This window comes from Chrysochloris asiatica, unplaced genomic scaffold (assembly GCF_000296735.1).
Source record: "Chrysochloris asiatica unplaced genomic scaffold, ChrAsi1.0 scaffold00127, whole genome shotgun sequence".
Taxonomy (NCBI): Eukaryota; Metazoa; Chordata; class Mammalia; order Afrosoricida; family Chrysochloridae; genus Chrysochloris; species Chrysochloris asiatica.
The window spans coordinates 4,621,355-4,644,298 of record NW_006408645.1 but is presented as its reverse complement, the minus strand read 5'-3'; the positions used below and the strand labels follow the sequence as shown (position 1 = coordinate 4,644,298).

Here is a 22,944-nt window from a genome sequence, read left to right as displayed (position 1 = left end):
GTGAGGTTGGCCCAGGATCGAGCATTGTTTCGTTCTGCTGTGCATGGGGTCGCTATGAGTCGGTTCCGACTCGATGGCACCTGACAACAACAACAACAAATATATACAAATCTGAACAAACTATTCAATTCATTTTTTATGACTGAGAATTATACACTGATATATAATGTACCATAAACTATTTTATTTACAGAGACCAAGAGATGTTGTGTGTCTCTTGATGGACATATACCACATCATCTACAGAGTTTCTTAGGAAAAAAACAAAATGTTAATCTGATCAATATTTAGAGCTAAGTACCAACATGAAATTGGGGCACTTTCTGGGGCAAGCTGGCAGAGTAGGCAGATGCACTAAGCATGCCCTCGACAACAAGGACGTTGGCGACCTAGTGAAGCAGATAGGAATGGTGATCCTAGAACCGTGACCTTCAGAAGAAATGATAGAGAGGTCGATTGAGTGCCAATTGAGAAAGGAAGCTGAGCAGAAACAGCAAGAGAGGAGACTGACAGGTGGGCTGTCGACTGGCCTGGTGCGGTGCAGCCATCATGACCTTCTACTGGTGACTGTAGTTGCAACAGCTTGGAGGCACAGGACATGCACTGCAAGTTAATGGCATGAGTATTAAGTTTCTCCCTTGTTCCTAGTGGCCAGTCCCTGACCACATCCACCCAGAGGTCAGTGGCGCCCCCTTCTGCACAGCCACTGCATCAATGTGTCTTGGGTCTTCCTTATTCATTGTCCAACTTTCACATGCATATGAGGCGTTTGAAAATAGTGTGACTTGGGTCAGGCACAGCTCAGTCTTCAAACTGACATCTTTGCTCTTGAACACTTGAAAGAGGTCTTGTGCAGCATAGTTGCGTAATGCAATTCGCCATTTGATTCCTTGACTGCTGCTTCCATGAGTGTTGATTGTGGATTCAAGCAACATGAAGTCTTTGACAACTTTAATCTTTTCTCCATCTATCAATTTGCAACAACAACAACAAAAAACCCCATGAAGTAAAAAGAAGTAATGTAGTTTTAGAACATCCAAATGAAGAGATTAAGTAGATTTCAGGATCTATAAATAAAAAATAAACCTAACTGTATTCCTAAAACAAGACCAAGCCCTACTCATAGCCCTTGCCCAATCCCCTACCCCTAACACTAACTGTAGACCTAATCTTAACACTAAATAAAGTCCTAAGCCTAACTTCGACCTAGTCTTTGTCCTAACACTGCCATAATGCCTTACTCCTACTCTCCCCTACACTCCCTCCCCCCCCCCCAAATAAAACAGGGGCAAGAAAACACAGTAAGTGATACTATACGGATGCCATCAGCAAGATACAGACTAGGAATGACGTGACAAAAGGTTTGTGTCCTTCAAATAAACTGCAAAGGAAAAGAGAAATCATGTAAGAACCTATAGGTTAAGAAAGACTTAAAGAATCATATGAATCATCACCAATCTCTACATTGTACTTGGGAATGAGATGAACAAACTGTAAAAAAAGTTTTGGAGATAATCTGAAACGTTTGAACACAGATTGACTATTTCATGGTATGGAGATATTTTTTAGTTTTCACTTTAAAATAGTATCATGGGTCCTTATCTCACAGAAATATATGTACTGAAAAAATTATAGATAAAATTATATAATGGACATTAGCAATATGTTTATAGAAAATAGTTAAAGCTATTTTTAGGACTAAAATAGGATTATTTGCTTAAATCTCATAATACCTTAAGAATACCTTATATTTCGTCTTTTGTTGTTTATACTATTGTTACATTAAATAATCCATAGTTAAAAGATGAGCCTCGTAGGTTTGCCCCTGTTTTTTCTTCTAAGAATTTTATGGTTTTAGTTTGCACATTTGATTCCTTTACCCACGCTGAATTTTTTTTATGTATGGTGTGAGTCATGGATCCTGTTTCAGTTTTCTGCATGTGAAAATCCAATTATCCCACCATCGTTTATTGAAGAGCTCTTTCCTCATTGAATGGATTTAGCATCCTTGTCAAAAATTAGTTGACCATAGATACATGGATTTATGTGTAGAATTTCAAATCTATTTCACTGGTCTATGTGACTATTGTTATACCAGTTTCAGGCTGTTTTTATTGCTGTAGCTATATATTATTGTAGTTAGGTTCTGTCAAGTAAGTTCCAGCTCACATTGACCCTATGCACAGCCGAATGAAACAGTGCCCAGTTGTGCGTCAACCTCACAATTGTCATGCTTAAGCCAATTGTTACTGCCACTGTGCTAGTTCAGCTCCTTGGGGACATTCTTCTTTGTCACCAACCTTCCAAACATGATGGCCTTCTCCAGGGACTTCTTGATGTTGCTAAGGGCCATCAAGTTGGTAATGACTCATAGCAACCTTATGTACAACCAAACGAAACACTGTCCAGTTCTTCGACAACCTTACAATCATTGCTACGCTGGAGCCAATTGTGGCTACCATTGTGCTCGTGCTCTTTTTCACTGACCCTCCAGTTTACCAAGCAGGATGTCCTTCTCCAGGAACTGGTCCCTCCTGGTAATATGTCCGAAGTATGAGAGACGAATTCTGGCCATCCTGGCTTCTAAGGAGCATTCTGGCTGTACTTCTTCTAAGACAGATTTGTTTGTTCTTCTGGCAGTCCATGGTACTTTTAATATTATCCTCCAACACCATGACTCAAATATATCAATTCTTCCTTGGTCTTTATTCATTGTTCAACTTTCACATGCCTATGAGGTTATTGAGAATACCATGGCTTGGGTCAGGCACACATGAGTCCTCAAATCTTTGCGCTTCAATACTTTAAAAAGGTCTTGTGCAGCAATTTTGCCTAATGCAACATGTCCTTTGATTTTTGACTGCTGCTTCCATGAGTGTTGATAGTGGAGCCACGCAAAATGAAGTCTTTGACAGCATCAGTCTTTTATCCATTTATCTTTATGTTATTTGTTGGTTCAGTGGTGAGAATTTTTGTGTTCTTTACATGGAGGTACAACTCATACCAAAGGCTATGGTCTTTGATCTTCTTCAGTAAGTATGTTAAGTCCCCTTTGCTTTCAGCAAGCAAGGCTGTATCATCTGCATATTGCAGGTTGTTCATGAGTCGTCCTCCAATCCTGATGCCACACTCTTCTTTATGTAATCCAGCTTCTTGAGTTATTTGCTCAGTATACAGAATGAATAAGTATGGTGAAAGAATACAACCATGGCACACATCTTTCCTAATTTTAAACTATTCTTTGTTCCCTTATTCTGTTCAATCAGCTGCCTCTTGATCTATGTTATTAGTCTGTCATATATTTTAGTGTCAGTTTGTCTTCAGGAGCTGTTTCCTCCCAATAACGTGTGTGAAGTATTAGAGATGAAATCTCCCTGTCCTGGCTTCTAAAGAGTGTTCTGGTTTTACTTCTTTAACACAGATGTATCCTTTAATCCCTTTCTGACTGTCCGTAGTACCCTTAATATTATTCTCCAACACCGTAATTTAAGTGCATTAATTCTTCTGTGGTCTGCCTTATTCATTGTTTAACATGCGTATGAAGTGATTGAAAATGTTATGACTTAGGTCAAGCACATCTTAGTCCTCAAATGGGTATCTTTGCTCTTTAATACTATAAAGAGGTATTGTGCAGCATTTGCCTAATACAGTATGTCATTTGATTTCTTAACTGCTGCTTCCGTCAGTGTTGATTATAGAGCCAAGCAAAATGAAGTCTTTGACAACTTTACTATTTTTCTGTTGATCCAATGGTGAGGATCTTTGTTTTCTTTACATTGAGGTATAGTCCATACTGAAGGCTATAGTCATTTGATCTTCATCAGCAAGTATTTTAAGTTCTCTTCACTTCTAGCACGCAAAGTTGTATCAGCTGCATGTTACAGGTTGTTAATGAGTCTTACCCCAATTCTCATGCCATGTTTTTCTACATATAATTCAATTTCTCAGATCATTTTCTCAGCATACAGAATCAATGAGTATGGTGAAAATATACAACCCTGGTGCACACCTTTCCTGAATTTAAAACTTTCAGAGTCCCTTTGTTCTAACAACTGCCTCTTGGTCTATGTACAGACTCCTTACGAGCACAAACAAATGTTCTGAAATACTCATTCTTTGCAATGTCATCCAAACTTTTTTTTTTTTGCATAGCCTCTACACGTAGACAGCTTTCTGATACCCTCTGCTTTCAGTCAATATCCATCTGATGTCAAGAATGATATCCCTTGTTCCACGTCCTCTTCTGAATCCGGCTTGGATTTCTGGCAGTTCCCTGTTGATATACTTTTGCAGCCATTTTTGAATTATCTTCAGCAAAATTTTACTTTCATGTAAATTGATGTAAATGAATGATATTGTTCAGTGATTTCTACATTCTGTTGGGTCACATTTCTTTGAAATGAGCACAAATACAGATCTCTTCCAATCGGTTGACCAGGTAGCTGTCTTAGAAATTTCTTGATATAGATGAATGAACTCCTTTAGTGCTGCATCAATTTGTTGAAAGATTTCGATTTATTTCTGTCCATTTCTGGAGCCTTGTTTTTCACCAGTGCCTTCAATGTGGTGTGGACTTCTTCCTTTAGTACCATTGGCTCTTGATCATATGTGCTACCTCTTGAAGTGATTGAGCATCACCTCTATTTTTGGCACAGTGACTGCATTTCTTCCATCTTCTTTTGATGCTTTCTGCATCATTCAGTGTTCTGCCCATAGAATCCTTCAGAATTGCATGTCGAGCTCGGCTTGAATATGTTTCGTTAATTCTTTCACCTTGAGAGAGGCTGATCATGTTCTTCCCTTTTGGTTTTCTCATTCCAGGTCTTTGCAAATGTCATTATTACACTTGACTTTGACTTTTCAAGATGCCCTTTGAAGTTTTCTGTTCAGCTCTTTTACTTCCTAATTTCCTCCATTCGCTTCATCTTCTCTATGCTCAAACGCAAGTTTCAGAGTCTCTTCTGATGCTCATTTTGTCTTTTTTTTTTTTTTTCCTTTCTTGTCTTTTTAATTACCTTTTGCTTTCTTTTGCATAATGTTCTTGGTGTCATCTCACAGTCTGTAGTATCTGAAGTATCAAATCTCTTGAGATACTCTCTAAATTAAATGGGATATATTCAAGGTTATATTTGGCTCTCATAACATGTTTTAGTTTTCTTCAGCATTAGCCTGAACTTGCATAGGAGCTATTGATGGGCTGTTCCACAGTCTTGCCTGACTTTGTTTTGGCTGATGAGAGGGAGGTTTTCCACCATCTCGTTCCACAGATATAGTCAGTTTTATTCCTGTGTATTCCATCTGGTGAAGTCCAGATGTATAGCTGCCTTTTATGTTGTTTAAAAAAGGTACATGTAATTAATAAGTTGCTTGTCTTCCAAAATTCTATAATGCAATCTCTAGTATATGTTCTCTCACCAAGGCCTTACTTTCCAACTGCTGATCCTTCCTCTTTGTTTCCAACTTTCACAACTATATATAGGCTGGTGTGCAATGTGGGATAATGCACTGGACCGCAAGGTCAGTTTGAGCCACAAGATCATCGATTCAATTCCATCAACCTCTCCTCAGAAACCCTACGCAGGGTCACTATGAGTTGGAATTGACTTGATGGCACTTAACAACAACAACAGTGCTTTAAAATCAGAAAGTGTGAGTCCTCCTACTTTGTTCTTCCATTAACATTGCCTTTGCCATTTGGGGTTTCATGCCATTCTCTATAAAGTTCAATGTAAAATTGGTATTTCTGTCTCTTTTAATCAGGATTACATAGCATCTATAGTTCACTTTGAGTACTAATGACCTCTTAGCAATACTAAGTTTTCCAGTCTCTGAACATGAAACCTTTTTCCATTTAGATATGTCTACCCTAATCTCTTTTATCTGTGTTTTATGATTTTCATTATATAAATCCTTCACATCCTAGATTTTATTCTTAGGTATTTTATTCTCATAGCTGTTATTATAAATGAATTTGTTTCTCTAATTTCCTTTGCAGATTTCTCATTGCTGTGGTTGAGAAACACAGCTGATATATGTTAGTTGAGTTGTACCCAGTAACTTTGCTAAATTCCACTTTCTAAAAGTTTCCATTTGCATATTTTAGGATTTTCTGTAATAGGATCATAATACCCACAAATAGAGACAATTGTATTTCTTTTTCTGTTTGAATTCTTTTTTTTTTTTTTTCCCCTTCTTCTCTGGTTAGGACTTGTAATACAATATTAAATTTAAGTGTTAAGAGCAGACACCCTTATCTTGTTCGCACTTTCAAAGGGAAAACTTTCCATCTTTCTCCATAATGTATAATGTTTAACTGTTAGCTTTTCGCATATGCCCTGAATCATACTGAGGAATTTCTCATCTATTCCTGTCTTCTTTAAAGAGTTCATCAAGAAAGAATGTTGGTTTTTTCAAATTCCTTTTCTGTATCCATAGAGATGATCATATGTTTCTTTTCCTTGGTTCTATTGATGTGTATTACGTAAGGACCACGAGATCTGCAATTCAGACTCACCAGCCACTCCTTGGAAACCAATATTGCAGTGGTGGATTTTCTAATGCAGAACTATTTCTGCATTCCTGGAATAAATCCCAGTTGATCATGGTGTATGACTCTTAAAATGCTGTGGAATTCTAACCACTGGTATTTTGTTGAAGATTTTTTTCATCTGTATTCATCAGAGATTGCTCTGGACTTTTCTTGCATCTTTGTGTGGGTCTGATATCAGGGTTATGGTTGCTTTATAGAATGCATAAGGAATTTTCCATCCTTCTCTCTACCATCCATTTGTCAGTTTGTTGTACACTGGTAGCTTGTGTGTTGCTGTGATGCTGGAAGCTGTGCCACTGGTAATTCAATTACCAGCCAATATCTGGGGAGAAAAATGTTCCAGGTAAAAGACTTTGCAGTGAGAATGTGCTTGCCGTGTTCTTAGGATATGCACCAAGGCCAATGTGGGTGGAACGTTGGTGGGAGAGAGAGTGGTAGGAGATGAGACCAGAGAAGTAGAATGAGGGCAAAACATGTCAGATGACATAGGCCATGGAAAGGACTTTGGCATGGATTGACTTACATTTTTAAAGGACCACCGTAACTACTGTATGCAAAATAATTTGAAGGAGGCTGACAGAAGCAGAGGACCGTTATGGAGCTGTTGGAGTAATTCAGGAGAGTGATGATGGTGCTTGTTCCAAGTTAGCGACAGTAGAAGTTGCAAGAAGTAGTTTGATTCTGGATATATAGTGAAGAAAAATCTTGTAGGTTTGCCAATGGAACGCATATGGAGAGAGAGAAGTCAAATGTAATGTCCGTGTGGTGTGGATGGATGGAAGGATGAATTCTGTTTCTTATGATAGAGAAGACTGCAGAAGAAGAAAATTTGGGAATGGGAAATCAAAATCCAGCTTTGAAAACACTTGCGTTTGAAATGATAGGTCAATAGTTACTTACAGAATACTAAATAAAGGTGATTTTTTATATATACCGTTCTCTGCTTAACTATTGGTTATATTTATAAGGCATTTACATTGTTTCCAGGCTTTTTGTTGTTTCTTTCTTCTGTTTTTTTCTTTGTTATTATAAATAATGCTTAAAAGAGCATCTTTACCATTTATATTTGACTCTGAACTGTTTATATTTTAAGGATAATATGTCTAGAGTTTTGAGGTTTGAATTTCCAAATGAAATAATGGTTATACTTTGAAGTTTGAAAGAAACTAAGAAAATGTACATTTCCACTTGTCTTGTCTTGAACCATACATAAACCATTTAAATTGTGAACTATTTTAAAAGTTGTACATAGCAGCAACCTAGAATCAAGCTGCACACTTTCATTCATTCCCTTGGTCATGATAGAACCATGTGTCATGAAATTGAGTAAGCCAAGTGCTCATTGTTGGCGCTTGTTAACACAGAATGGGAGAGGTGATGCAGATAACCTTTTTCTTTGATGCAGTGGCAGTAGGTAGCCTAGCAATGAGTTCTTCTTGTAAGCCTTTTCCTTTTTTCTTTTCCTGTAGGCTTTGGCTAGCATAAGCCATGTGGCTCACGTTACTATTACAACCAAAACAGCTGATGGAAAGTGTGCATACAGGTATTGTGCAGCCCTTTGTATTCTTACGTATTGAACCTAAGATGGGGTTTCTAACTAGATCTGCAAGTAATCCTGTCAGAATAACAGTTTCATCTTTCTGGGCAGAGATCTAGGGTAAATTTTCTTCCTCCAGGTTAATTAGTAGATGATCTACGGGGATGAGGATTAGGTGACAGTCGGGCTCTTATTTAAAGAGCGACCATGAACATATGCTGAGCGCCTCACCTGGTATCTATTAACTGGAGTTTCTCAGTAAATGGCAGCGGCTGTTATTAGTTCTGCCCTTTTGCCTTTCCGTAGTCGATTGTGTTGGGCTGCTAACAGGCCCCTGGCTGGGGTGCTCAGGGCTCACATCCTTTTTCTGGCTCCTGATTCCCCAACTCCCTGAACTGTGTGCAAGTGTGCGTTGACCTGCCTTCCCACAGGGGATTATTGCACTCTACTGGGCTGATGAATGGGCTTGGAACAGATCAAAAAGCAAAACTTAAGGGATCAAAATGGACTCTTTCAAAAAACACTGGCAAATAGTACTGCCAAAAAAAGAAATGTATTTTCTTCTCATGTAGAATGTGTGTAAATTGAGACAGGAAATTGTTTCAAAAAAGGGGAGTTCTGCCTATTGCTCCATCTTCTTCAGAATATGTAGTATGAATTTATAGAAGGTGGAACATTTCCAAATATGCAATGCTTGCTGCTGGGGGAATTATATTTGCCCTCGGCTCAGGATGGGCTGCGATATTAGAATTCCCACTCACAAACTGGGGAGTCAGTTGTGAGGTAGCATCGTTTTTTCTTTTTTTTTTTTTAATCTATGTATTATTTTAAGTTTTTATACTAATCCAGTATAGATTCATAAGAACCTGTAATAACGTACGGAGAGGACTTGTGGATTCTTCGCCTAGTTTCTGCCGCAGGAAAATTAGATTTTGTGTAATTATAATATAACATCAAAACAAGGATATTGATATTGGCATAATTTGTGTGTATAGTTGTCTGTCATTTAGTCACATGTAGATTCCTGTACCTATCACTGCAGTCAAGATATATATACCTATTCCATCACCACGTGGATCTCCTCATATGGCCTGTATCAGCTTCCTGATGTAACAAATTACCACACACTCGGTGGTTTTAAACTACAGAAATTTACTCTTTTACAGTTTGAGAGGAGTTAGCATCTTCTTATACACCGTGCTGCATAAGTTTGATTTCTTTACCTCAAGGGTCAGGATACACACCTACCTGAGACCTTTGGTGGCAAGATGAAGTCCAGAGTCATCCTCATGGCATTCAGGGCCCTGTCAGTGTGCTTGGAGGTCACCTTCCAGCCACCCTCTTTATACACTCGTGGCTGCCATGTTATACTAGAGCGTCTGTGCCTTTGTTCTGGTGTATCCCTTTCTTGGTACTCTTTCTGCACTCTCTACCTGAAACTATTCTTCCCTGAAATCCAGAGGAATTACGCTTTCACCCACGCCAGGCCGAATGTTTCTTTTCCCCGATCTCTTGGCGCATTGTTCTGCACTTTAGGTACAGATCTGTTTCCTCATTAATTTTACTGTTATGTTAGGCAATAACAAGATTTAAAAGTAACATTTGCTAATAATAAGGAACAAGGATTTAAATATATATATATATATATATGTTGTTGTTAAGTACCATCAAATCAGTTCCAACTCATAGTGACCCTGTATAGGGTTTCCAAGAAGCTACTGGTGAGTTTGAACCTCCAACCCTGCAGTTTAAACTGACATTGTGGTCCAGTGCTTTATCCCAGTGTATGTGTGTGTGTGTATAATTGAATAAAAGTTATGACATTAGTTAGAAAATAAAGGCAAAAATTGTAATTCATCAAGACAGTATATAACATGCGTATGTTTTAATCTGTGGTTGGTCTTAATTTCTTACCTTTGGGTGAGTACCTAGCTATGTTTCTATTGTTGATTAGCTATTTCTTGTATTTTCTGATTAGAGCAAGTTACTCAGATGGAAAGCTAAAAGCTCCTCCTAAACCCTGTGCAGGCAATCAGGGGACCCAGATCATGGTAAGAATGGCACATGGGCATGTAAGTCTTTGAAAAAGAGCTTTGTGTGGATATTGAAATAAATTCATTTGTCTCTGAGTTTTTAGGATAATAATTAAATGAGATTTTTTTTTGGTTAATAGAAGCTCTAAGATGTCACTGTCTAAGCAAGATGAATGACTTTTGACTCCTGTCGTATGGCAGCGTGTCTACTCCCTTGTTATTAAAGGTCTGGGGATGCTTTTGTTGGGAGGGAATGAAGCAGTGTAGGATGGTTGGCACTAGAAAGACATTAATCTTAGCTCCATTGAATCTCAGTGGTTGCTCATCTAGTAAGTCACTTACTTGCCCATAACCTAGTTAGATATGTTCAACTGTCACATGGAACAAAGAATATCTGCTCACCTGCCTTCAGGGCTGTTTGGTGAGTAGTATGATTCTATCAATAACTGAGGCAAAGATCTTCATACCGCCTCATTTTCTGTGTTGCCACATTTAGCCTCTTCTCTTTCTGTGGTCCACAGAGCGTCCCACCCTTCTACCTCCAGCTCTCCCAGGTAGAGCTCCTGGAAGATTACCCTGTCCAACCCCTGCTTGATGAGGCGGCCAGGAGACAGAAATTCATGTGTGCATTGCAATGTATTTTAAGGAGGCTCTTGTACTAGGGTGACCACACCATGATTTCCGAGAACCCTAAGTCACTTCAGAAATTTTGTGAACTTAGTTTGAAAGTATCTTTTGAATGCCATGTGATTGAGAATCAGAAATCTACTTGTTTACGTCACTAAAGTAAATACTCTCATTGGCAAGGTTGTAGTTTATCTTTGTATTTCCAGCACAAAGCAGAGAACCTGACAGAGAGATAACCAATTGATTTGAGTTGATTTTAACTCATGGGAAATCCATGTATTTCCGAGTATAACTGCACTCTATATGAATTTCAGTGGCTATGTGATCTTGCAGAAGTAAGTTGATTGACCATTCTTCCGAGGTGTAGCTGAGTGAATTTGAACCACCAGCCTTTCAGTTAGCAGTCGAGTGCTTAATAGTTTGCACCACTCAGGGACTCCTGATATGGAGAGATTGTTGCTGCTAAGTGCTGTCGAGTCGGTTCTGACCCATAGAGACCCTGTATAGGGTTTCCAAGGAGCAGCTGGTGAGCTTGAAGCCTCCAGTAAATATTTGAGGAAGGGATGAATGAACGTTGAAGGCAGTAAAAAGATCCTTTATTCCCTTTGTTAATAATGGCCTATCAGTTGTTCCTTCCTTCATAAGTGCTTAGAACTGTGCTTTTGGTAAATATAATTGCATTCTTGCACTGCCTTAATACCCAACATAAGGTGTTAGATAATTTAGGCCTTTTCTTTGACGTACTTCTATGAATTTATTAGAAAAATTAATCTCCTATTCAGGTGGAGGACCTCTTTTACAATATAGCCACGAGGAGAAAAGCTTTGAAAAATCCAAGTGAAGAGTATGGGAAGATCCTGGAAGTCGTTGGCAGGTATTGTCCAGAGTCTGGGAGTAGGCCTCGGAAATCTTTTACCACAGGCGTGTGTTCCAGTACTTGTGAACAGCGAGTGGTTACTGAGCTAGGGTGGAGAACAACAATGTTGTAATTGTTGTTGTTAAGTGTCATTGAGTTGACTCCAACCCAGAGCAACCCTGTATAGGATGTCTGAGGAGCAGCTGGTGAGTCTTGAACAGCAATGGTGGTGGTGGTGCTTATGTGCCTTGGAGTCGGTTCCGACTCATAGCGACCCTGTACAGGGTTTCTGAGGCTGTAAATCTTTATGGGAGCAGAAAGCCTCATCTTTCTCCCACAGAACTGATGGTAGTTTTGAACTGCTGACCTTACGGTTCGCAACCCAATTTGTAACCACTATGCTACCAGAGCTCCTTTGAGCATCCTATAAATTGTTTTCAGTCAAAATTTCGTCACCAATTCCTTGACTTTTTCTCCTCCCCACAAAAGAGCAGTTGGTCTCTTTTATCAGTGAGGGTTCTTTGGTGACAAGTAAAACAAACTGGCTCTAACTGACTTGAGTCCACAGGAATTTACTGTAAGGCTAAGAGTTACTTTACAAGTAGAAGGAGGTGTGAAGAGTTCCTTTGGGAGGACAGGACAGGAGCCAGAGTGGCGTCAGGGATTTAATGTACTTGGATTGTAACTATTTTTTTCCTAACTACTCAAGAATCTGTTTCCTGGGAAGTGTATTTGGTTGGTATATCTTGGATCACAAAATTGTGTGCCCACTTCTCTGGGGATGAAAATTCTTGATTGTCAGTCTTAGTAAAGGGGCATTAAGTGGGATGGGGATAAGGTAGTTTTCCAAGAGCAGATTGGCTGATAAATAGGGAAGGAGTTCAGGACAGGTGAAACATTTTGTAGGATAGACTTAATCTGATAGTTCAGTGGTTCTACTATGGTGACCTTTGAAATTGTAACAGAGGTGTTCTGCGGCCAGTAATAAAGTGGCACAGGTTTATATACTGAGTTTCTTTACTTTTATCTGGCATACTATAAACTGGTGGGGAATATTCATCATCTCCTGAAAATAACTTGTTGTGATTGGTTATTTTGGTTCTAGGGGTAATAAAGTGAAATATTTTTGTTAATGCATAAATGCATTTTGCTATGTACATTCCTTCAGTTTTGGTCCATAGAGGAAGGAGTAATAAATAGTGGCCAGGCAAGAAAAGTCTGGGAGATGACTGGAACAGGACGTAAGGGTAAAGAGAGAATAAGGGAGGAGGGAGAGTGTACTGAGGACTCAGATCGAATAAAAGAGGTGCCTAGGTGGGTAAACTTGGTTCTCAAGATGTCTTTGAGACGTACCAACATGGGTAAGATTGAATTGAGCTATTGTAGAATCTGATCAGAAACCCATAAAAGCACAGAGAACCCTATGTTTTGTTTGAATCAGTCACATTTAGCATTATTACCTCTATGATGTTATTTTCCTGTGGGTAGGATATCATACAAGATAAAGTCAAAAAGCAATGCTACTAGCATTCCAGTTCAAACATGCACAGGTTTCTTCCAGACAAAATGTGTGAAAATGTCTTGTCAGTTAGTGGATGGCTTCAGACAAGTCCTCTCAGTAGTTTCGTTAGGTTGCCTTCTTAGAAAAGGTCCTGTCAAAATAATGGCTTCTGAGGGGATCTGCTGGGCCAGTTCAATTCAAGGTAGAGAGGTCAGTTCAGAAGGGTTATTGCAATTGCTTTTTGGGATCCCAAAGGGGTAATCTTGATAGATTTTTATCAAGTCACAGGACAATCACAGGGGCTTATTATGAAGAAGTAAGAAAATTGAAAATTACATTGATAAGAAGGCCAGTAAAGTTAGTTTGAGGAATCTTCCCCATCACGACAGCATACCTGCTCATTCTTTGAGGGTAGCAAAGACTGTCCTATGAGAATTTCATTGGGAAAACTTAGCCTATGCACTTATAACCCTGTTCTTTCCCCATTAGACTTCTTTTTGTTCTCCAAACTCAAAATACATTGAAAAGGAACACGATTTGAGTCCCTCACTAAAACTGCCATTTTGACATGGTGAGAATTCTTTGGGGAAGAGTTCTATTGTTTTTAGGTGCCAGCAAGCAGGTTCCGTCTCATAACGACCCTTTATAGGATTTCCAACGCTATAAATCTACTTTAGCAGAACATGTCATCTTTTTCCTTAGACGACTGGTGGATTTGAACTGCCAACCTTGTGGTCAGTCTATTGTTTATCCTACAGAGAGATGGAAACCCAACCTTCAGAAGTATATAGTCCTAGATGGAGGATATGTCACAAAACAGTTATCTTCACATTTTGATGTTTTTGTTTAATAAATATCGATTATTTTACAGCAATACTTTTTGAATTACTCGAGTATACTGAGATATTTTTGCTTGTATATATCTTTGTTTAAACCACTCAACTCCCATCAATTTATTCAGTGAAAAGGAGGGCTACATGTGATGTTCATTTAGTCATTCTCTGTTTTTGTTTCTCTAACTGTTGTTGTTTTTTCCTCACCCAGGTATTCAATACACAATGCAGGCATTAGTTTCTCAGTTAAAAAAGTAAGTTCTTGATTTATAGGGGACAGTTATGTATTCTGAACAACAAGTGAGGGGGATTATGGTAATAGATGAACTATAGTACATACAATAATGAAATACTGCACAACGTTAAAGTAGTGATGCATCTGAAAAATATGTCATAATTTGGGTGAAACTAGTAGATACTGTGCTGAGTGAAATAAGTCAAGCACAAAAGAACAAACATTGTCTGAGACCATTATTATAAAAAAGTCAAGAAAAGGTTATCACACAAAAGGAAGCATTCTTTGATGATTGCTGGGAAAGGGAGACTAAAGCACTGACTCAAGAATGCACACATATTAACTTGGCTGGAGGGGACGGCAGTATATAGTAAGATGGAAGTCAGTCAAAAAATGATGATGGCAAAGGAAGACACTCAAAGGATTACATATATGTATTTACTTATGGTACAAATATATGCATGAATACAGTAGAGCATGCAGGGGAAAAAGTTAAGAAAATTTCTTAGCCATAATCAAACACTTTGAATGGATGAGTCATTGGGCGTCAGGGCTCAGAACCATAGTCTCGGGAACATCAAGGTCATCTGGCGTAACTTAGTTTACAAAGACTGTGTTCTATAGCCTGCTTTGGTGAATAGTAACTGAGGTCTTAAAAGTTTATGAGTGGCCATCTGAGACGCAACTGTTGATTTCTGCTCTATCTGGAGTAAAGAATAGTGAAGAAAAGCAAAGGCACTTGGAGACGATCTAGTAGACTAGCGAACCATGCAAACTGCAGCTTCCTTGGCCCTGAGACCAAAAGAACTAGATGGTGCCTTGCTACAACTATTAACTGCTCTGAAAGGGATTACTTTTAGAAGAAGGTCCTGAATTGAGTGTGAGAAACATGTGAAACAAAACTCAAAATCATAATAAAAGATCAGGCGTACAGTTTGGATAGAGGCTGGTAGGACCCCTGAGACTATAACCTCTAGTCACCCTTCAGGCCTGGAACTGAATTCCCCCCTATGGCTCAATTTTCCGTCAAACAGTAGACAAGTATGTAAGAACGGTATGCACTCCTTAGAATAAACTATTTGAGATTAAAAGGGCAGTGTTTGTATAAGGGCAAAATTCAGAACACAGTAAGGGTTAGAAAAGAGAAAAATAGAAAACAGGAAACACAGGGAAGAAATGTGATGATTAATGTTACATTATAGGAATTACAATCAATGACAAGAAACAAAATGTTTGAATTATTGAATAGAGAACTGATTTGCTCTGTAAACCTTTACCCAATTTACACACAAAAATGGGTGGGGCATTATTACAGTTGCCAGAAGATATGAAGATACGGTTATGATGTTCTGAACACAACTATGAGATTATAAGCCATAGTATATTCTTTTCTGTTTATCAGCAAGGTGAGACGGTAGCTGATGTAAGAACACTGCCCAACGCCACAACTGTGGACAACATTCGGTCCATCTTTGGGAACGCTGTTAGTCGGTATGTTAATAACCCCTTTTAAAAGTTCTTTCCATGCCATGCTTTATCGGAATCTGTCAAAATAGAACCTACCTTGAGGATTTACTTTAACCAAATATTTAGGCTTGTTACCATGTTTCATATTTGTTGATGGAATCTTTATCCCATGTAATCAACACTTGTGATTCCTTGAGACACGTTTTCTGGAACATGCTAACTCGTAGAGGCTCAGGATTGTATATCAGTCTGCTCTCTCCCCCTGTCTTCAAAATAGCTCTAGTCTGGTCGAGTTCAGAAGAGCAGAGTGACTCTGTAGGATAAACAATGGACTGCACATCTCAAGGTTGGCAGTTCAAGCCTACCTACCGCTCCATGGGAGAAAGATGAGGCTTTCTGCTCACACAAAGATTTGCAGCTTCAGAAACCCTATACAGGATCTCTGTGAGACACAGCTGATGTCACGGCTCTTAACATCAATAGCAGTAAATTTCTGTCATCTACTAATGCTCCCATTTCCCAGAACTCTCCACAGTAGCTGTCATAGTCTCAGAATGCAGCTTCTACTTTGAAGGACAATCTATTCATTCTTTAAGCAAAATCAAGTCTAATTAGGAAACAGGCAGTTTGGTTTTAATTACACTTTTCTCTCTAATTGTTAATACATTATCTTTTTTTTTTTAATTGTAGTGTGCCACCAGAGCAAAGGGAAAGCTGTGTTCTATATATTCTACACTATAACTTGAGTTTCTCCACTAAGTTTAATAACCCTTAGAATTACTTGTTAAGAAATTCTTTGGGACTTTAATAGATCTGAAATGTCTTGGAATAACATTTATCCTAAAGTTTATTTTCAGAACGTTGTCCTCTTAAGATGCTTTGGAAAGAAAGATTTGGTGGTTCAGTGTATATGGGAAGCCATGCCCTGCACTCAGAGATTCACAACACACGCCACTGCATGGAAGGTGCCCTCCACTCATTCAGCAAGCACTTACTGAGTGTCTGCTCTTTCTCAGTCACTATGCTATGTGGTGGCACGGGGGTTTAGTGCTGAATGGCTAAATGAAAGGTTGATATTTTGAACCCACCATCCATTCTGAAAGAGAATGATGTGACAGTCTGCTTCCATAAAGATGTCCAATCTTGGGAGCCCCTCTGAGGCAGTTCTGCTCTGTCTGTCCTATAGACATGTTATCAGTCAGAATCAGCTCAACGGCGGTGAGGTTCGTTTTTTGAAGGGTTTTAACAACAACGTGCTCTATGGAGGAGTCCTGATGTGGTGCTTACCACCAGCAATGAGGACATACTATACGATGGGAATATGTTAGTGAACACAGAAGTGTTTTCTGCCCTCATGGAATTCATATTCTAGTAAGAAAGAGACAAATAATTATGCCCTTCATTAGTGAATTGTGTCACATGCTTCAAAGAAAAAATCGTAGGGCACAAAGAGAGAATCTCTCAGAAGTCAGGGAGAAGGCTAGTTAAAGAAGTCTATTTGAGGACGTAATCCCTGCAACATAAAGTTTAAGGGAGATTGGGTTGGAGATAGAGCTTTTCTTACAGAGGCACTCGGGGTTGGTTTTGAAGCAGGTCTGGGTGTAACTTGTCTGAGGGCCTCCTTTTCCTTTGTTTACTTCCCCTTCCCAGTAAACACACCCTAGGGGCCATTAGGGTGGAGCTATTCAGTATAGTAAGGAGTTCCGGAGAGGTAGGTTTTTCTTGGGACTTTACCTTTGGTTTAATTTACCAAGATAATACAGGTCTCAGTGACATAAGGACCCAGAGCTTGGATTTGCTGTTAAATCCCAACAGTTCAAGAAGTGCCTGTCAAATAGCATAGGTGTTTGAACACACTGACTGGGTGGCTGGCTGGGTGGGTTGGTGGAACATGAGTGAATGGGCGGACTGCATGGAGGGACAAACTGAGGAGACCGCAGTGAACAAAGTCTCCGGGGTCCTCATTTGGCAGACTTAGTTTATGGGGAATAGCCCTTTATTTTCCAAATCTGATTCCTATAATGTTTGAGTTACCCAATGGTCTCAAAATTCTCAATTTTTTTTCTCTTCTCACCAGAGAATTAATAGAAGTTGGATGTGAGGATAAAACCCTAGCCTTCAAAATGAATGGATACATATCCAATGCTAACTATTCAGTGAAGAAGTGCATCTTTTTACTGTTCATCAACCGTAAGTAAAAGAGGGCCAAGTGGAGAAATCCATCCATGAGATTTTCTAGCAGCATGGAAAAATTCTGTAGTGCACAGGTGTGAGTGATTATACCTTGGGAAACCTCATGCAAAGTGTGGTTTGATGAGGAAGCATAACTTGGGGTCTAAGTCTGCGCTCTGCCCTCTGTGATGTGCTCACTGCTGACTGTTGCAGAGTCTGGCTCTCTTGTCCCAGAGGGAGTCCAGGAGAGGGTATCACAGGTGTCCATGAGCCAGCACACCTGCCTCACCACAGACATTGGGGCCTGGGCAGCGTTGAAATGGCTCAGCAGAGCACAAAGAGATACTGGGGGTCTGGCAGTGCCATTAAAGTAAAGAAACTGATCACTAAACCACTTAAGGTCCTTACCTTTATTGTTAAAGCAATGTATATTTTATATCTTTGTTTTATTTGCTAGTTCACCTTTCCATTGATGGTAATAACCTACTATTCTCTGGTTATTGTCTTCAGTTAGTTGTGTTTTACAGCAGTTATTCAAAGCAAAGCAGAGAACCAGTCGTTTTATAAACACATCAGCAGGTCATGAAAATCTGTCAAGAGAGAAAGGAGAGCTGTTTTCTAAAAATAGATTTTCTTATCTGTCCTCTAGCCATTATTGTTTTCCATCCCTTCCAAGCTTGCTTCATTTTTCAAAATTACTTTCAACACATTTTCAGACATTTGTACTGCCTGAAATGCCTGAGTAATTCATTTTTATCCTTCATTACCCAGTTTGGAAACTCTCTATAATAAACTCCCATTGTTTTGCACACACGTCTCTATTATAGTACGTACTGCTTGGGGTTGGAATTTGTTTATTTACAGTGTATCATCCTCCAGTACTTGGCACATGTGATAGGTAGCTAAAATGTGTTTTCAAAATTACAAGTCTGAGAGCAGGTATCACGCTGCCCACCGTGCCCAGCAAGAACAAAGACAGTTAGCCTGGGCTGATAGAGCACAAGGCCTGTTGGAGGCAGAATTACTGCACTGTCATGTTTCTAACGTTTTCGACTCCTCGAAAGATGTACAGCCTCGGAACTCCTACACCGGGCCACTATGAGTCAGAATTGACTCGATGGCGGTGAGGATTGCATTTCTGCTACTTGTGTAAGAGAAGAGCATCGTATTCAGATGTTAGGAAGTGGTTCCTCCTAAGGCCCTAATTGGATACCAGCAGGATCTGATGTGGATGTCATTCCAGAGATATTCTTCCTGAGATCATTGAATGGCATGATATGAATGTGCACTTATGACCTTACCCCATGAAACATTTTTAGCCATTCACTTTCCTTTTGTTTTTCAGATCGTCTGGTAGAGTCAAGTTCCTTGAGAAAAGCTATAGAAACGGTGTATGCAGCATATTTGCCCAAAAACACACACCCGTTCCTGTACCTCAGGTAATGCAGCACCAAAGTCTTCACCCAAGACTCAAAAGGAATAGAAATCCTTCCAGGCTCTTTTCTTCAAAAGAGATGGATTTGCTAATGCCCTGATCTGAATGAACCCCATATGCCAGTGGTAAGGGATGCTCTGTCCATTCTCATAGGTAAAAGGTGTCAGTTTCTTTCCTTTACTCACACTGGAGAATCTCACTGAGAGGTTCTACTGTGTACCAGACACCTAATTGGTGACAGAAAGATGAACAGTGTGTCTCTGCCCTTCAGGAATCTGTATTGTGGTCTATAGCTTTTTAGGAGTACAGAGTGAGAAAGGTACTCAAAGGGCTTTTGAGTATTATGGTCCTGGTGTGGCACTATAGGGTCAGCACTGGACTGTGAACCCTGAAGTCGGCAGTTCAAACCCAGCAGCTGCTCCTTGGAAAGCCTGTACAAGGTCACTAGGCGTTGGGACCAACTCTGTGGCATTTAATAACAACGTTAGAGTCAACCTGGGAAATTGAAATAGCAACGTTGGTTTGGGTTTTCTTCCTTTCATGAAAGGAAATTTTCTTCCCTGAGACTTTTGCCGTGGCTGGCCGAGTCAGGTGTTGATTGCTCCAGAGTTCATTGAAACGTTTTAACAGTCGTATTTTGAGCATTATACAGGCCAGGCCTCATATGAGGTGTTTGGAATACAGAATGTGAGGTCCCCCTGTCCTAAAGGAACCACTAGTCTTGGAGCTGTACGGAGGGTCTTGTTTCATTGTTTCTGGTGCCCCAATCATTCGTCCGTTTAACAGTCTTGGCATTTTTATCATAGCGTGGCAAAAGATCACGCTTCATAACAGGACTGTGTTCATATAACGCGTGGGTTATACTAAAATGTCTTAAGTCTGAAACTTTTGCCCTCTGAATGGAAAGTTTTTATACAAAATCCATTTCTTCTTGTTTTCACTTAGATAGAAATGAATGTTTTTAGGGTTTAAAATAGTTTTTTGTTTACATGTAGAATTGGTGAGTCTTGTTTTCTGCTAGATAATGAACTAAAGTTACCACTTACTCCATTTCTTTGAATAAGAAGACAGCATCTCACATAATAAGATAGAAGTACCCAGTCATTCACAAGTGGGAAGTTTAATATAAAGAGCTGTTAACTAGGAATTGGAATTATGGGAAATAGCAGGAAATGGAGCAAGCATTGCCTTGAGGACTGAGATGGAGCACCCAAGATAGCTACCTGTCATTGTTCCTTCGCCTCTAGAGGATACAGCTGTGGCTCACTGGATGGTGCAGAGGATGATGAGATGTTCTGCTAGTGGAATTCTGCTGCAAAGTGACAGGGAAAGAGAAGGTGCTGCAATGGGTGCTGGCTGTGTGGCACTGCAGAGGAACCCCATACCTTTCGGGAACCTGTCTGGGGGAGGAGTCGCCTTTCTTCTCCAGTGTCCCTCCAGCACCCTCTACTGGCAAAGATTCACATTGCTAAGCTCCATTACCTCAGCAGCCTGTGAAAGATTGATTTGAGAGTTGAAAGACAATAAAATTGTTGATTGCCGCAATTAATGATAGAAACTTCTTTCCAGGTACATTTTTGTTTGATCTTTATATAGTCCAGAAAAGTAAGCAGGGACATGTTTATGGTTACCCTTCCTTTATAGCTTAGAAAACAGATTTAGAGAAGTAACTTGTGTAAGGCCACATAATAAGTTATTCTAGAACAGTGACATTAGCTGATAGTATAAATGTGCCAGGTACCCCACCATAAGCTAGGTAATGAATTCTGTTATCTGTACTTTGCAGGCAAGGAAACTGAGGCAAAGTAAGATAGTGTAATTTGCTCTTAGGAGCTGAGCCAACGTGTGGGCCGAGTCACTCAAATTTGACTGAGGTTTTGACCACTGTGTCATTCGGCCTCTCCAAGTCTTCTCGCCATCACATAATATCATTCATGAATATTTCGTGCGCCATTCTACCATCATCTAAGGTAATGTTCATTTTTTTCCCTGCCAGTTTAGAAATCAGCCCTCAGAATGTGGATGTCAACGTGCACCCCACAAAGCATGAAGTTCACTTCCTGCACGAGGACAGCATCCTGGAGCGGGTACAGCAGCATATTGAGAGCAAGCTCCTAGGTGCCAACTCCTCCAGGATGTACTTCACACAGGTGAGGGCACCTTGCCCATCGTAAAGTGTGTCCCCTCAGGCATAAGGGCCCCCACTTTAGCCTGTTGCTTTAGAACTTTCTTTACAGATACTATTTTGACAGGTTTGTTTGAGCAGGATTTTCTTCTCTGAACCTAACTGAAGGTATTTTGCTATTATCTTACGGCCCAGAGTCATAAGGCCAAAGTTGATTCTGTTGTCCAACTGTAGATGTTGAGGAAGAAATCGATCTCAGGTACAAGGCAGAATGGAAGTACTGTGCCTTGGGAGGCATGGGGCAGAGTTCAAAGGGCAGTGGCTTTAGTGGAAGATAGACCTGGGTTACTGGCTGCATGACTAAACTTCTGTCTGTGTCCTGAGGGCTCCCACACAAACTACCACCCAGTGGGTGTCTTTGAAGAACAGAAATGCAATGTGTTACAATTCTAGAGGCTAGAAACCCAAATTTAGGACCTTGACAGGATCATGCCCTTTCTCTTAGCTTTACAAGAAGATCCTTCCTTGTCTCCTCCAACTTCCCTGGTTGGCCATTTGAATGTCCTCTGTGGTGAAATGTCTGTTCAGATCTTTTGTCTATTTTATGATTAAGTTGTTTGTCTTTTTGTTGTTAAATTGTCAGAGTTTTGTACATACTAGGGTAATTAGGTTCTTCTTGGATATATGGTTTCTAAGTCTATTCTCCCTGTTGGTAACTTGTGTTTGTACTTTTTGATAAAATCTTTTCATGAACAAAACTTTGTAACTTTAATGAGGTTGGTTCTGTTTACTTATTTTGCTCCTTGTTCTTTAGTTATTGTACAGCATATCCCCTACTTTTCTTCTAAGAATTTTATGGTCTTAGTTTGCACTTTAGGTCCTTGGTCCTCTGTGGGTTTGTTTCTGTTTATGATGTGAGGCATGGATCATGTTTCATCTGCATGTGGAAATCCAGTTTCTCCAGCATCATTTATTAAAGAAACTTCTTTCCCCTTCAAATTGACTTAGCACCCTTGTCCAAAAATCAGTTGACCATAGACTTGCAGATTTATTTCTGGACTGAGTTCTTTTCCATTGGTCTGTGTGTCTGTTGTTATACCAGTACCAGGCTGTTTTAATTACCACAGCTGTATGTTTTAAAATCAGAAAATATGAGTCTTCGTACTTTATTCTTCCATTTCCACATTGCTTTAGCTATTTGGGACCTCTTGCTAGTCTATATAAAGTTCAGTATAAAATTAGTATTTTTATTTCTGTAAAGAAAGCTATTGGAGTTTTCATTGGGATTGTTTGTATCTATAGTTTGCTTTGGGTAGTAGTGACATCATGACGAAATTAAGTATTCCATATAAAAATCATAGTACATTTTTCCATTTATTTGTCTACTTAGTTGTCTATTTCAGCAGTGTTGTATAATTTTCATTATTTAAGTCCTTCACATCCCTAGATTAATTGTTAGTCCTCGTGTGGCACTGTGGGTAAATACACTAGACTGCAAAGTCTGTTTGAACTACCAGCTGCTCCTTAGAAACGCTATACAGGGTCGCTATGGGTCAGAACTGACTCGACAGCA

At 39.5% G+C, this 22,944-nt stretch overlaps 1 protein-coding gene across 3 annotated transcripts in view; it reads left to right on the top strand.

Annotated features, from left to right (window-relative positions):
* The window catches only part of MLH1 (mutL homolog 1), a 59,578-nt gene that overhangs the window by 6,638 nt on the left and 29,996 nt on the right, over positions 1–22,944 (top strand). For all 3 annotated transcript variants that reach the window (XM_006869164.1, XM_006869166.1, XM_006869165.1), the window contains 8 exons: positions 8,020–8,093; positions 10,066–10,138; positions 11,530–11,621; positions 14,149–14,191; positions 15,575–15,663; positions 17,717–17,829; positions 19,157–19,250; positions 21,243–21,396. In XM_006869164.1, the coding sequence (XP_006869226.1) occupies positions 8,020–8,093; positions 10,066–10,138; positions 11,530–11,621; positions 14,149–14,191; positions 15,575–15,663; positions 17,717–17,829; positions 19,157–19,250; positions 21,243–21,396 (732 nt within the window). The remainder of the gene's footprint in view (positions 1–8,019; positions 8,094–10,065; positions 10,139–11,529; positions 11,622–14,148; positions 14,192–15,574; positions 15,664–17,716; positions 17,830–19,156; positions 19,251–21,242; positions 21,397–22,944) is intronic.